Raw genomic sequence first — 15,302 nt, 5'->3', positions numbered from 1 at the left:
AAAGCACAGTGTTTTAAACCCACCTAGGTGGGGGGGGCTGCATCCACCACACACCCCAATGTGGGGGGCTGGGTCCTCCACACCCTCCCTATCTATATATACCAACTCTGAGATCTGATGCTGGGCAAGTCGTTACTTTCCCCGGGAAGTTAATTCGTTGAACTGAACATTTGCGGAAATGAACATTCGCTGTTTAAGGTTCAATGAACAAAGGTTCATGGTAATGAACCTTCGGTAATATGACATAGACCAGCACAAATGTACTTCTAAATTCATCCTGCTAACTGGAATCACCTCCTTCATAACATCAGAAAGCTTACAGATGATAATGACTTAAGATAATTAAACATTCCAAAGACAGTTGTAAATGTACAAGCTTCTGTGACTCATGCTAATCCTTTCATCACCGTAAAGTTGCCTCATGATATATGCAGTCAAGCTAAGGAAATAGAAAAAACTAATTAGAGATTTGAAAGTAAATATGTGCATAATTTAATTCACAATTTTGTAGGAATACTTTGCATTCTTATTACTACCCAAATTAGTAATTATTCGTATACTAGGAGTTTCTTCACACTGATTATACTAACCTATTCTTCAACACAGCACTAAATATACATGGGTCTATATCACTTAGTCAAACTCACTAATCGTTGAACACCTATTCATTGACTCCTTTTTGTTGAAGTTACAAATCAGTGAATGGACCTTTCATTTAAACTTTTCCCAGGGGTAACTAATGTTAGGCCAACCTAGTGACCGTCAAAAAAATCGTAAGGTTTAAAACCTACAGTGGTGTGAGGCTACTCCCCCCACACCTCCTGTAACTAAATATACTGACTCCAAGATCACACAACAGTGGGGAAAAGGACAAATTCCAGATGGTGGTCTACTGTTGGTTATCTCTGCGAAAAGTTTCAATGAAAGGTCCATTCGCTGATTTGTAACTTTGACAAAAAGTGGTTGACAAAGAGGTGTTAAACAATTACTGAGTGTGACTAACTGAAGTAGACCCAATATGCATATTTTTTTCCCCGCTAGACTAACTTATTCTTCACTTTTAGTCAGGAGTATAACTTCCTCTGAACACATTTCATATCTGTTTTTTTCCTTTTCTGCACTCCAATGTTATTTTCTTTTAATACTTAGTCATTCTTGTTGGCACTACAATATTCTTCTCTTTAACAATGACCTCCTAAAAATAATATGACCTTTGTACCTACAAACAGATAGGGTTTCAGTATTCATACAGATCTTGGAAAATGACCTGCCATATATTTTAATGATATGAAATCTAAATGTCGTTTTCCCAACTCACTCCTAATTAACTAGTCAAACGTTGTCAGCTTTTTGACCATTTATTTACAGTCCAAACTCAAAAATTTGAGAGCATGCCACCAATAATGTGTATTAAGAAGGTTAAAATGGAAAATCTACACAATAACAAGTTTATTGTTGGTTATAAGGCCATTCATCTTTCTCTCAGTGGTCTGTGTTAAACTCTTTGATCACATTAGTAAGATAATATACATACACCCTTAAATGTTCTGAACAGGAATCGATAGTCTCACCTCCTTACAGGATTAATATTTCTCCAAGATGCGTGTTTTTAAATGCAATGTAAACACATTGTGTTGACTATCTATTAATACTGGCAAAAATGCATTTTGACTATTCAGGTAGAGTTGTCGCCTCACAGTTAGACGTTGCCCGTTCGATTCTCAGTTAGAGCGTCTTCTATGTGGCGACATGCGTGAATGGGCGTTCCTTCTTTGAAGGTTGTGTGTCAGGGCTGGCAACTCGGTATGTAAAAATCAACTGCCAATCATTAGCGGACAGGAGTTCCACTGTGGCGACCCCTAACCGGGAAAAGCCGAAAGACACAAACAAACAAACAAACAAAGTGAGATACTAAAAATGTGCAGTGAGTGGTTTGAAAGCAGATATGAAGGCACATCTTTTTTTCATCAATGGGCATTCCTTCTTTGAAGGTTGTGCATCAGGGCTGGCAACTCGGTATGTAAAAATCAACTGCCAATCATTAGCGGACCGGAGTTCCACTGTGGCGACCCCTAACCGGGAAAAGCCGAAAGACATAAACAAACAAACAAACAAAGTGAGATACTAAAAATGTGCAGTGAGTGGTTTGAAAGCAGATATGAAGGCACATCTTTTTTTCCATGTTTTACAGAAATTATGGGCATAAGTACTAATCCGCGGTGGTGGTGCTGCGGTAGCGTTGTCACCTCACAGTAAGGCGCTGTCCGGTTCGACTCTCAGTTAGAGCGTCTTCTGCATGGAGACATGCGTGAATGGGCGTGCCTTCGTTGAAGGTTGTGCATCAGGGCTGGCAACTCGGTATGTAAAAATCAACTGCCAATCATTAGCGGACCGGAGTTCCACTGTGGCGACCCCTTACCGGGAAAAAGCCGAAAGTCACAACATGGGCATAAATACTAAAGTTTGAAGAAAATCCTGTTTATTTTAACATTATGACACAGACACAGTCTGTCTCTAAATCACAGTAAAGCAGTTACCCAGAAAAACATGTTAAACCAGGCAACATTGTACATGTTAACTTCTGATACCTTCTAGGAGAGACATAAATTCACTCCATGCTCAACTCTCTCAGAATAATCAATTTTTGTCAGATATTACTATTTCTTATAAATTCTAATTAACTTCTACCATACCTCATCTGTCCAAGACAATGGTTGTTTTCTACATCATTAACAATGCTTTCTCCTTCAATTATATTCCAGTTTTCTTATCAACAGTAAATAATATATATTTCAGTTTTGCTTCTTTACTAGAAACTTTAAATCAGACATAAAACTTCATGTATTACCAAAATATTACACAGAAACAAAATGTCTTTATGACTGTCTCTGCCCTGAATAAATACATCACTCTATAATTATTTGTTCCCTGTGAAACATTTCTTTCATGATGATTGATGAATTAAAATCAAACAAATAATATTTAAAATGTTACTTGCTACAAGTTATAAGTATCAACAATTTCTAATGCAAATACTACTACTAGATCAGACCTTAGTAAGCCCGTAATCAATAGCCTGATGCTTTGTCTTAATAATATTTTTGACTCAAACACAAGGATTAAATAAAAAAATAATATTTTTTGTAATAGTTCCTGTACTCCAAGTTCTGTATATCTTCCATCTCAAGTTCAGTATTCCACAGCAATCATGTCCCCACTTATAATATATCATCCAGAATATCTGAGACATAAATGGTTACATAAAATAAGGACAGGGTCTAAAATACTTTTGGTGCTGCCTAGATGAAATGCTTTTCCAGCTTGCAGATCACATTGGTCATATTAAAAAAATGAATGCTGTTCTAGAACCTTGCCTTTGTAATGCCATTGTGAAGTGCAAATGTTACCAACGAAATTAACTGTCGTTTCACACCTTTAGTAGGGTTTCCGGTGTGCTATGTTTACCAGGTCTTGCTACAACTACAACTTTCCCATTAATCACATTTAATGCAATCAAGTAGGCTCTGCCTGATTAGTCTATGCAATTATACTTGGCACAGTAGTCAGTAAATACCGGGGGGGGGGGGAGTACATACTATAAAAGTCTTTTGCAAAAATAAATACATTAACATATGTCACGTTTGCAGACTACTCATATAAAGCTTCAGTCATTTATTTCTAAAATTTTTAAGCTTATCTGTTGTATTTATTTATTTATTTACATTTGTTGACCAGGAGTGTCCGACTGAACGTAGGTCCATTTTCAGCAGAGGCCAGGGGAGAAAAGCTCCACAGTTAAAATATACAGACAATAGTTACATTGGATTTACATAGCAATTAACAATTTGATCAACATAGCAATTAACAATTACAAACATAGTTACAGATGAAGAACATAGTGCTTCAGTAGACAACTAGAATCTTTATCATCTGTGAAGTACGTAACAGACATTAACAATTGTTACATTAAGAAGTTCCTGCTGTATAATAAGTAGTTAGGCTTATGAGCATCCAGGCTTGCTATAATCAAGGTAGTTAGTGGGGTGGAAAGAAAGGTAGTGGGTGGATGGGGTGGGTGATATTAGAGGGGGAGTTGCAAGGGCATAGTCAGCATGTTTTTAGGTGCGCTTTTAGTAAAGTTTTGAAGTGGGTGCATGATGGTACGGAGGTAATTGTGAATGGGAGGGAGTTTCATAATTTGGCTGTGGTGCAAGAGAATAGTGCTTCACCAGCAGAGTTATTGGCTTTTGTGACCTGTAAGTGATTTTTGTTGCTGGATCTTAGTGGTCGGGTGGTGTGATAGGGTTTGTGTAGATTCTGGAGGGATGGGACTTTTAGTGGATGATTTACTAGTTTGTGGGCGAGTGTGAGTTGATACCATTGAAGGAGGCGAGGGAGTTCAAGCCAGCCCAGTTCAGCAAGTGAGATACAGTAGTGACTATGGTAGGATGCCTGTGGCGAATTTGGCAATTTTGTTGTAGCAGGTCTCTAGCTTGTTTAGATCACATTGCCTTAGGTTGGTATATATTGGAGAGGCATAAAGTAGGGTGGAGATAAGGTGGGAATGTGCTACTGAAATCTTTGCTGCTTTGGTGAGAAGTTGCTTACTTCTGTATAACGCTCCTAGTTTTTTGTGGACGTTTTTTATGGTCATGGATATGTGATGTCAAATTTTACTTTATTGTCTATTTCCACTCCTAGCAATTTGGTGTGTTCTGTTGGGTGTATAGTGGTGTCTTTTGCTGTGATGTTAAAGTGAGAGTTGTTTTGAGTATGTTTGGTGGGTTGGAAGATGAGTAGTTTAGTTTTATTTGGGTTGAGTATTAATTGGGCATTGGATAACCAAGTTTCAACAGAGGAAAAGGCTTACCTGTTTGATTTTTTGCAGTTTGGGTAGGGACTGGGCTGAGCAGATGATGGTTGAGTCATCTGCATATTGTATGACTGTGCCATGTTTGGTGGCAGAGGCTAGATTATTGGTGAAAATAGAGAAGAGTAGGGGTCCGAGGATGGATCCTTGTGGAACCCCTATAGAGACAGGGAGTTGGGGAGATATGTCATTCTGCCATACAACAGATTGTTGGCGGTCAGGCAAGTAACTCTGAAACCAGTTGGTGACTGAAAGAAGGATAGGTTATTGAGGACAGAGATGAGTTTTTTCTGTGGGACCATGTCAAATGCTTTAGATAGGTCTAGGAAAGTAGCAGAGGAGAGATAGCCCATTGTTTTTATGCTGAAGGATAGTGTTAGTAAAGGAGAGAAGGCAGTGGTGGTGCTATGGTTTGGTTGTAAACCATGCTGAGTATTGGAAAGGAGGTTGTTAGTAAGGAGGTAGTCTGAGACCTGAGAGTGATTGCATCTCTCTAGTATTTTGGAGAGTGGAGAGAGAATAGCTATGGGGCGGTAATTGGTTAGTTCTGTGGAGGGGCCGCCTTTGTGGAGGGGAATTACATGTGATACTTTCCATAGTGTGGGAACGTAACTTTCTGACAGAGATTGGTTAAGCAAGATGGATACTGGGTAGGCCAGAGCTGCGATTTGTAGGTATTCACTTGGGAGGCTGTCTGCTGCTAATTTGGTGGGCTTAAGTTTAGTTAAGAGTTTTTTTATGTTGGAGGTAGAAACAGGAGAAAAAGAGAAGTCAGTGGGGAGATTACTAGCTGAAGGTGTGGGTTGGAGGGGAGGGGGGTTGTGTTGTCTAGCTAGTGAAAGTATGGTTTGTGTGAAGTGTGTGTTGAATGATTTAGCAATACTTTCGAAGGAGGGAGGGATGTTAGGAGGAGGGGTACTAACTTTACCTGGGTGGAGGATGGAGTTTATGGAGGACCAGAATTGTTTGGGGTTGTGTTGGGAGGAGTCTAGGGCGGACTGGAAGTATTGGAATTTGTCCTGTTTTATTAGCTTTTTGACTTTTTTGTCAGAAACCCATATTAAGACTTTGCAGATCCTGCAACACTGCAACATCTGAGAAAGAAAGTAAAGCACTAAAGAAGTCAGCTATTAAAAAATCTGAAGTTTGGCTACTGTGAGATTTGTGCAACAAAAGTTTGAAAGATCTATATACTACCTCAAGAATTGCATGAGAACTCTAAAGCCTCTAGAAGTACATGTGAACATTAACAATTCATTCAATCATACAGCATCAGCTTCATCACTTACTGAAGCTACCATTAACATTATAGCTCCTGTTATATATAAGGTCATCACCACAATTGTGATCAATATTCCACCTGGTAATACACCTGCTAGCCTTGAAGACTTCTTATCCTGGTGTTCTTCCACATACTCACAAGAAACCCTTATTCTGGGGGACTTCAACCTACATTGGTTCACCTGTATATCAGAACCACCAAGTAATCTAATAAATCTCCATGGCTACCAGCAGCTAGTCCAAATTCCAACTAGATGTGATAAAACATCTAAAAGGGAATCCATCCTTGACTGGGTCCTAACTAACAACCCCACATTGTACCCTCACACAGGCAGTCTCCCAGACACCTTAAGTGACCACAACATAATATACTTTATACGTAGTAGAACAAGCATATGCAAAACCACTAACTATATATCCACTAGAAACACAAAAAAATTCTCTCCTGAGGTCCTCAACACTATACTCTGTAACTGTGAATGGACACCCCTAAAAACCCTCCCACTTGACCAGGCTGTAGCATATTTCAACAAAATATTTCTACAACACCTAGACACTGTCGCTCCATTGCGCAAAATCAAGGTTAGAACCTCTACAAACCCCTGGCTCAGTAAAGAAACCAAACAAATCCTCAAGTCCAGAGACACTGCCTGGCTTTACTATAAAAAAAACAAAGAAACACAAAGCCTAACTAAGTACCAAGAACTGCGCAACTGTGCAAAAAATGCATTAGGCTAGACAAAAAATCCTACTACACAACATTACAAACTAAATACCAACACAACCCGCAAAAGTTTTGGAAAAAAGTAAACCAGCTACTAAAATTCACCCAAAAGGCTACCCCCAAACCAACCACCCCTGACACTAAAGTTCCCATCGAAACACAATTCAACTCCCACTTTGTGAACTCAATTCTATCCTTAGTATCACAGGACAGTTCCTTCCTCACTATCCCCCCAACACAAATAACACTAATACAAGCTTTACCCTCAAAACAGTTTCCACCACTTCAATCAAAAGCATGCTCTCCAAACTAAAAACCTCATCAACAGCAGCCGACCTACTCCCCAGCTATTTCTTGAAACTCACAGCAGATGCGATTGCTATACCAGTCTCCACTGTCTTAAACAGATCAATTGTTGAAAACTATGTGCCCAAACTCTGGAAAATATCCTATGTTACACCCATACATAAAGGCGGGACCTCTACTGAACTTAATAACTACAGACCCATTGCTTTACTCTCCCCCCTGGCCAAAATCCTAGAAAAATGCATCCATACCCAGATGCTAAACTATCTCCTAGACAGCAACATCCTGTCACCTACTCAGCATGGTTTCAGACCTGCCCATAGTACCACTACAGCCCTCCTCTGCTTCACAGACACAGTAAACCATCTCAAAAATGAAGGCCTACAAGTGTCAACTCTTTTTTTGCATATGTCCAAAGCGTTTGACACAGTCTCACACCAAATCCTGCTAAACAAACTAAACCAATATCATCTATCAAATTCCACTCTTACCTGGCTCCAAAGCTACTTAACTGACAGGTACCAAGCTGTGAAATGGGAAAATTCTCTCTCTCCTCAGCTGCCCATAACTATAGGAGTCCCACAGGGTTCTATCTTAGGACCACTACTATTCACAGTCTTCACAAATGACCTCCATACCTCCACACAGCATGCATCTATAATTCAGTATGCAGATGACACTACCTTAATCTGTGCTGCACAAAACATTCCCACCCTCCTGCAAACAACTCAACTAGCATTCTCTGACGTTGAAAACTACCTTACCAAAGCCCAACTTATCCTCAATCCAAAGAAAACTCAGCTTATGATTATAACCAGTTCTAACAAAAACACTAACAGTCAATTCACTATCTACTCCACTAATGCTACTCCAATTGCTCCAGTGGTGCAGGCTAAGCTATTGGGAATAACCACAGACTCCCACCTAAAATTTGATAGTTATCTCAACTTAACTATTAAAAAAGTACATGCCAAACTGGGGTCGCTCTACTGTATCAAACCATTTCTTACCAACAACACAAGACCAGCCATTGCTCGCTCCCAACTTCTATCCCCCCTACTCTGTGCATCTCCCATTCTGACTAAACTCAACAAAACTGAACTAAGCAAAATGGAAGCCTGCTATAACAGAATTACCCGCTTTGCTGCAAATTGCTCATATAGAACTCATCACTGTACTGCTTTGAGACAGCTCCACTGGCTTGAACTGCCCAACCTCCTAACCTACAATCAGCTCTGCCTCTGTCATTCTATCTATTACCTCCCCAATAAGTGTCCTGCCCTCAAAAACCTAGTACAACATCACTCAGCCAAAAGGCCTCTTAGATCATCAAGCAAACTACTACTAGAAGTCACCAACAGCTACAATAGCTTTGGAGATGCACTATATAGTAGTTCAGTGGTAAAAAATGGAACTCTGTCCCTACAAGCATTCAAAACACATCATCCAAAGCCTCCTTTAAAGACCTCATCGGGCAACATCTCAAGGAAAGTTGGCAGTGCCATGATTGCTCCCCAGGCTAGTGAAAGTGGATAAGGTACACATACTAAACCTAGAGTACTTGATAATAGTTTTCACTCTTACTCACAAACACTGGCTAATCTACAATGTATGTACTGTACCTGTGTACTATGTATTCTACCTATCTTCCAAATTTCAGCTGTACACCACAAATCTATTAATTATCTTTATTTTTAAAATTAATATTTTTTGTTTGTTCTCTCCACTGTAACTGTTTATGTGCCGCATATCACTGTAAAAACATGTCTCCTGTAATTTGTATGTATACTGATCATGTCTAAATAACTAAATGTGTCTGTAATTTTTCTTTGTGGAGCTTTTCTCTACAGGCCTCTGCTGAAAAAGGGCCTTTTCGGCTCAGTCAGACACCCCCGGTTAACAAATGTAAAATAAAATAACATTTTCCCATACAGATAAACAGTATCTTTGTGAGATTGAATTACACCATAATTATTGATTTATTACATATCAAAATGTATATTGCTCTTTTCCACAACTTCAAAAAGTGGAGAATAACTTTTTTTTCACAAGGGAAGATATGCATTTGGAACAGTATAGCCCTTTTACTGGATTCCATCACTGGGTGAAAAGGGCACATAACTGAACATTAAGTTCCAGAAAAATTTGAAAGGACTGAAAGTCCATAAGAATACAAGCTCTTACCATCATGGTTGGGATTCCCTAATGTCCATGGTTCATCTGAGTCAAAGTGAGTGTCTCCTCCGATTCCAGGTCCTGGAAAATAAGCATGTGCCAAAAATCCACCCTCTCCGTCAAAGGGAGAACTATCTCCATGAAAGCCTGGGGCAAAGATGATCGTTATGTCCACATCCCTCTTGCCACTTTCCAGATCACTGTAGGGAACCTCCTCAAATGTCAGTGGAGTCACACTCTGCCACACATCAAAGGCACGTCGAATGGCTTTACGTGTTTCAGCATTTCCTACTTTGGGTGTGAAGTTCTTTATGCTAAAAGAAAAAAAAAAAAGACAAGGAGATAATTAAATTATTTTAAAAATTAATATAAAAATGCATGTAGTACACCATATTAAAAATATATGCATACTAATTTGGATATTATCAGATCTTATATATCTTCTCCAAGTTTAGGTGTGCCACGCACTTGCATTGATTATATTACACTGACATAATACAAACATAATTTCCTTACAGTATGAAATGAAAATAAGTTATTTGTACAAGTTAGCATAACACTATGTAGCCTTTCTAGGAAAAATGAAAAAAAAACTTCAAAGTGTGACAATAAACAGACTAATTACTTTTATTTCTGCATGCCAAGGATGTATCTCTATGCTGAACTTTGAAGTACTGTGAAAGAATTTCATGTTGGGAGTCCTTTCTCATTCTAAAATGAAAACAGTAACACAAATGTTTTCATATTGTTGTTTTCATTGCTGTATCAAAATAAAGGCTGATCTTTTTATGAACAAAAAAAAACTCTGACATGAAATTCTTTCACAACACAAAGCTTGGTGACTGTTATTTTATTTAAATACGGTTCTATTATCTAATTTTTGAGGACGAGAGGTTCATATTGTAACCACAGGGTTGTATTAATTTAGCTCTCTTATTTCAGATAACTTTTAAATTATAAAGAAAGCACATTTCCAAACATACTTTTGGACAGTGTTATCATCTCATTAAATAAAAGAAAGAAATTACTGTGATAAAGTTTACTGGTGCCGTAAATTTACTTTAGCATCAAACGGAGTCAAACATTATAGTTAACGAACAGATTTTACCTTCTAGTGTCTCAGAATTCAATGGATGGAAACACTTTAAGAAGCAATGATAGCTGAGTTCCTCCCTCAGCTTTTAAAAAAAAAAAAAAAAACACTTCAATGAAAACTGTAGCAACTATGGGCACAATGCAGCAGGTAGTGGTAAGCTGAGTTTTTATGTCAATATGCAGTGGCGGCTGGTGACTTCAAATCACAGGGGGGCTGCAGGAGACGCTGAATGGGTGGGGTCAAAGGGAAGGGGTGTGGTCAGCCATAAAGGGGAGGAGCTATGCACAAAACCACAAAAAACTAACTTTAATTAAATACGCTGCCCTGGGTGGCAAACCATCATTATGAAAGTCCAATCAAGACAAAAATAAGTGTAGAAGAATAAAAATATTTCAATGCATTGGCTGCATGACAGCTTACTTAATATCTAGATGGAAACAAAAGGTTGTGAGGCATGAAAAAATAAATTACTTTTAAATACATTACTGGAATGCCAGTCAAAATCAAGTATAAGAAAAACCAGAAGCACTCAACTCAAACCACTTCTCCTTGCACTGCAGTTCTAATTATAATATATTCAGCTTTATTAAAGTACCAAGCAACATGCTGAAAGTAGAAATCTATGTGATGCCCCACTTGTAAATATGTTTCTTATCCAAAAAGACCTGCTGCCTGACAACTTGTTTCATGGGGAAAACATGATAAAAGTAAAAATGAAAAGCAAACAAGAAACAAGCTCAAGATACATTGCTTAAAGGATTACTGTACAGGTTATGGACCACACATGATTGGCATTCTGTTTAGTTTACGGGTAAAGTCTGTAGAGATGACTGGAAGTCTCCAACAAGTGTAATGAGCTTTTTAAAATAATGGAATCCTGTCCTTTAATACCCAAGGCTTATACATTATCTAGTCAAGTATTCTCTGCATGGCAACAACAGAAAGTCTTTCAATGTTGGCAATTCTTTAACAGTATGCTTATTAAAGCTTACTTGCATCTTACGATGTCAGACAAGCTTACCTTATGGTCATTAAAGCATTGCTACTTAAACACAGAGCAACAGGCACTTTGAGTAATAAGCATAAATCTGAGTAATAAGCATAAATCAACAGTACAAAAATATGACAGAAACCAGACCATTCTGCAAAATCAAGGACAGATGAAAAGCCACTGTAGTACTTATGCAGTGTGTCCTCCCCATCCAAGGTAGATACAACTACTCCTTGCCTTGCTTGGACACATCCAGAGTCACTACATGGGGAGTGGGGTGCAACAAGCATGTCACAATTTGAAATCTCTCTGGCTGACTGTGATGGCCCTGACACATTTGTCATACCTCTCAACCTCAAGAGCAAGAAATCTGGACAAAGCCATACACAGAAGTGGGACAAAGGCACAACAATAAGGACAATTTTAAATATTGCTCTAATAAACTTAGAAAGATAATAGAATAGGTCTTGCATTAGTATGAATTTTCTGAAGGGTATAAAATCTGAAACTCAAATGTCTGTCATTTTCTAACTTCAGTCTTTAGTGATTTGTCACTAATTTGCCAAAAACACAATTTTATGAAAAATGGACCAAAAATGTGATGCAAAAATATAAAATAGACACACAATACAGCTGCTACCTGTCAAAGAAGGGACACTTTAATATTAGTACTGCTACCTTGAGCAGCTGACAAAATAAAATAATCTACATGCATTTCAAGTATCTATAACTTTGATTATTACAGTTATTTCTTAATTGTAAACCCTCCATGTTTTCTTCCAAAATTGCTATTTTTGGAGGGATTATTAGGGGAAGAGCAACATTTTGAGCCAAAAATTGGGGACAGTTGAGAGGTTGGCTATGCCTAATTCTATAAAGCAATTTATTTGCATGTACCTCTCAACCTGTTAATGCAGTAAATCTGAACAAGGCCAAATATATTGGGGGCACATATAAACAGTACTAAAATTGCTCTTGTATAAATTGAGACAGTTGATAGAACGGCTCTTACTTTAACATGCATTTTTATGAAGGTTATGAAGTCTGAAACTTATTATTTAGTGACTTCTGGCAAATCATTTAGGAATTAAAACTACAAATTTTATGAACAACAAACCAAAAATAAGAAGCAAAAATCTATTCATTCTTTGAAAATCTGGACAGTTGGGAGGTATAGTTCAGCTGGGCCTGTCTGAGTTTGCTGCCCTTCCCCTGACAAAATAATGGTTGAACTGGAGCCTCTGCAGCCATTCCAATTAACCATTACTTGGCTATTTCACTCCATTTACCATAAACACTAATGTGCATACTGCTTTACTTCAATGATTGGACTTCATTTGAAAGTTTTATTTTGTATTTTACAGCACAAACATTAAGTCATCTGTTAAACAAAGCAATGCAGTCTCACAATGAAAACTTAGCATTAAAACTTCTCTGCCCTTGAAACTCACATTCATTGAAACAGCATTGAAACCCACATTCAAAGAAAATACATTTTGCCAGTGGCAGATAAAGATTAATTTTGGGCTGTTTTGAATCATAGGCCCCTTGCATATGAAACATACATGTGCTCTTTGATACACCTTCCTCATTGTACTAAAAATTATATTCCTTGTACAATACAGTACACTTGTTAGAGGGTGTTTTAAATTTGTTTTGAACATTTTTCCAGTAAGCAATGAAACAAAACATATGCACCCATAATGGCAAAACTGCCCAGTTGAGAACATTTATCATAAAAAAAGTCTACGCAGACTTCCACAGTCCACCATTATTAGTAAATATACACAATTCTACAGTCCACCATTATTAGTAAATATGCACAATTCCACAGTCCACCATTATTAGTAAATATGCACAATTCTACAGTCCACCATTATCAGTAAATATGCCCAATTCTACAGTGCACCTTTATCAGTAAATATGCACAATTCTACAGTCCATATTCAGTGAATTCAGTTCTTGCCATAGCTGTCAACCTTAGCACAAAAACCTGGCCGAAGCCAATAATGGGGGAATACAGTCCCAAAAATAGGGACAAATTTAAAATATTCATCTTATAAACTTAGAAAATTGCTAGAAAAAAAGGTTGTGCTACTATGTATTCTGAAGAACATGAAGTTTGAAATTCAAATGCCGGTCAATTTTACTGCGGACAGAACAAAAACAATTTTCATCAGAGACACAGGAATTAATACTGCAGACACGTCTTTGTAAAATGGCAGGGCACCAGTCAAATCCACACAAACACAGGGAGGAGATGCAGACTCCACACAGAAGCCACCCCAACCAAGAATCAAACCAGAAAACCTATAGCTGTGAGGCAACAATACTACCACTGCACCATCAAATCTGCAAGGAATTAAACATTCAGAAACCTGAAGTCTGAAATTCAAATGCCGGTCAATTTTACTGCGGACAGAACAAAAACAATTTTCAGCAGAGACGCAGGGATTAATACTGCAGACACGTCTTTGTAAAATGGCAGGGCACCAGAGCAAATCCACACAAACACAGGGAGGAGATGCAGACTCCACACAGAAGCCACCCCAACCAAGAATCAAACCAGAAAACCTATAGCTGTGAGGCAACAATACTACCACTGCACCATCAAATCTGCAAGGAATTAAACATTCAGAAACCTGAAGTCTGAAATTCAAATGCCTGTCAATTTTATTTAACATTTGTTAATCAGGACAGTCTGACTTGGAACAAAAAAACAATTTTCAGCAGAGGCCCAGGAAGAAATACTGCAGACATGTCTTTGTAACATGGGAGGACACAAAAGCAAACCCACACAAACACAGGGAGAAGATACGGACCCCACAAAGAAGGAACCCCAGCCAAGAATCAAACCTGAGAACCTGCAGCTGTGAGGCAACAATGCTACTACTACACCATCAAATATCAAGCATTGCAACATTTACAAACCACAGATATTATGAGGAACAGATCAGATCAAATATGAGGCAAAAATCTGCAATTTTCTTACAAATGGTGGTGGGTAGGGAACTCAAGTCTTTAACACCTGCATACAGGGTACAGGGTTCAAGCCTGAGGTATTCCCTACCACACCACCATGAGCACCTGGGGCATTTTCACACAGACAGACAGACACACACACACACACACACACACACACACACACACACACCTCCAGTTAAAAGCACCAACACATAACGTAAACTGCACCATACACTTACCTGTCTGTTCTCCATACCATATCCTGCCCGCGTAATACTCACAAAGACCCGCGAGATCCCAGTAAAGCTCCTTCCCGACGACGGGATCCCAAGCTCCCTCCCGAGACTGTTCTGGCTGTTGCTGTTGCAGTCCGGATGCGATATATCCTCCCAGCGTGTCTGTGCACTTTAAAAGTGCACAGACGTCTCCTTGCGTCTCTCTATGGGTCCTGCCGGACTGCCTTGAGCATGCGCATAGACCGACGGTAGTCGGGACTACTGCGCATGCGCGAAGTCCGCGAAATTTAAAAAAATTATTTTTTTTTGTTTTCTTTTTTAATTTGAGGGGGCTGCAGTCCGGCAGCCCGATGCCACGAGCCGCCCCTGTCAATATGAAAGGCACCTGACATATCATTTATGGGTCGCATGTGGTTTTCTGCATGCTAGTGATCCTGCACTAAACTCTATTTTAGCCAACATCTCTCCAGTACCTCTTCTTAGGTTGGGTTATTCCTGTACTTATCTAGTCAGAGACAACATATTTTCTTAATAATATCTGCAAGACTTTGTGGATGAAAGATACAGACACACACTCCCAGTTCTCATCCAGTAGAGAAACAACATGAATAACGCTTCACTACTGGACATCTAGGTGCTTCCAATTAAGTCAGCTGAAG

The 15,302-nt window shown here is 38.7% G+C and overlaps 1 protein-coding gene across 2 annotated transcripts in view; it reads right to left on the bottom strand.

The window, feature by feature from the left end:
• The window catches only part of MMP16 (matrix metallopeptidase 16), a 1,817,877-nt gene that overhangs the window by 1,016,944 nt on the left and 785,631 nt on the right, over positions 1 to 15,302 (bottom strand). For both annotated transcript variants that reach the window (XM_044065394.1, XM_044065395.1), the window contains one exon: positions 9,366 to 9,670. In XM_044065394.1, coding sequence (XP_043921329.1) covers positions 9,366 to 9,670 — 305 coding nt within the window. The remainder of the gene's footprint in view (positions 1 to 9,365; positions 9,671 to 15,302) is intronic.

Source organism: Protopterus annectens, chromosome 3.part0 (genome assembly GCF_019279795.1).
Source record: "Protopterus annectens isolate FY-2018-M chromosome 3.part0, PAN1.0, whole genome shotgun sequence".
Taxonomy (NCBI): Eukaryota; Metazoa; Chordata; order Ceratodontiformes; family Protopteridae; genus Protopterus; species Protopterus annectens.
This window is presented reverse-complemented; position numbering and strand designations above follow the sequence as displayed.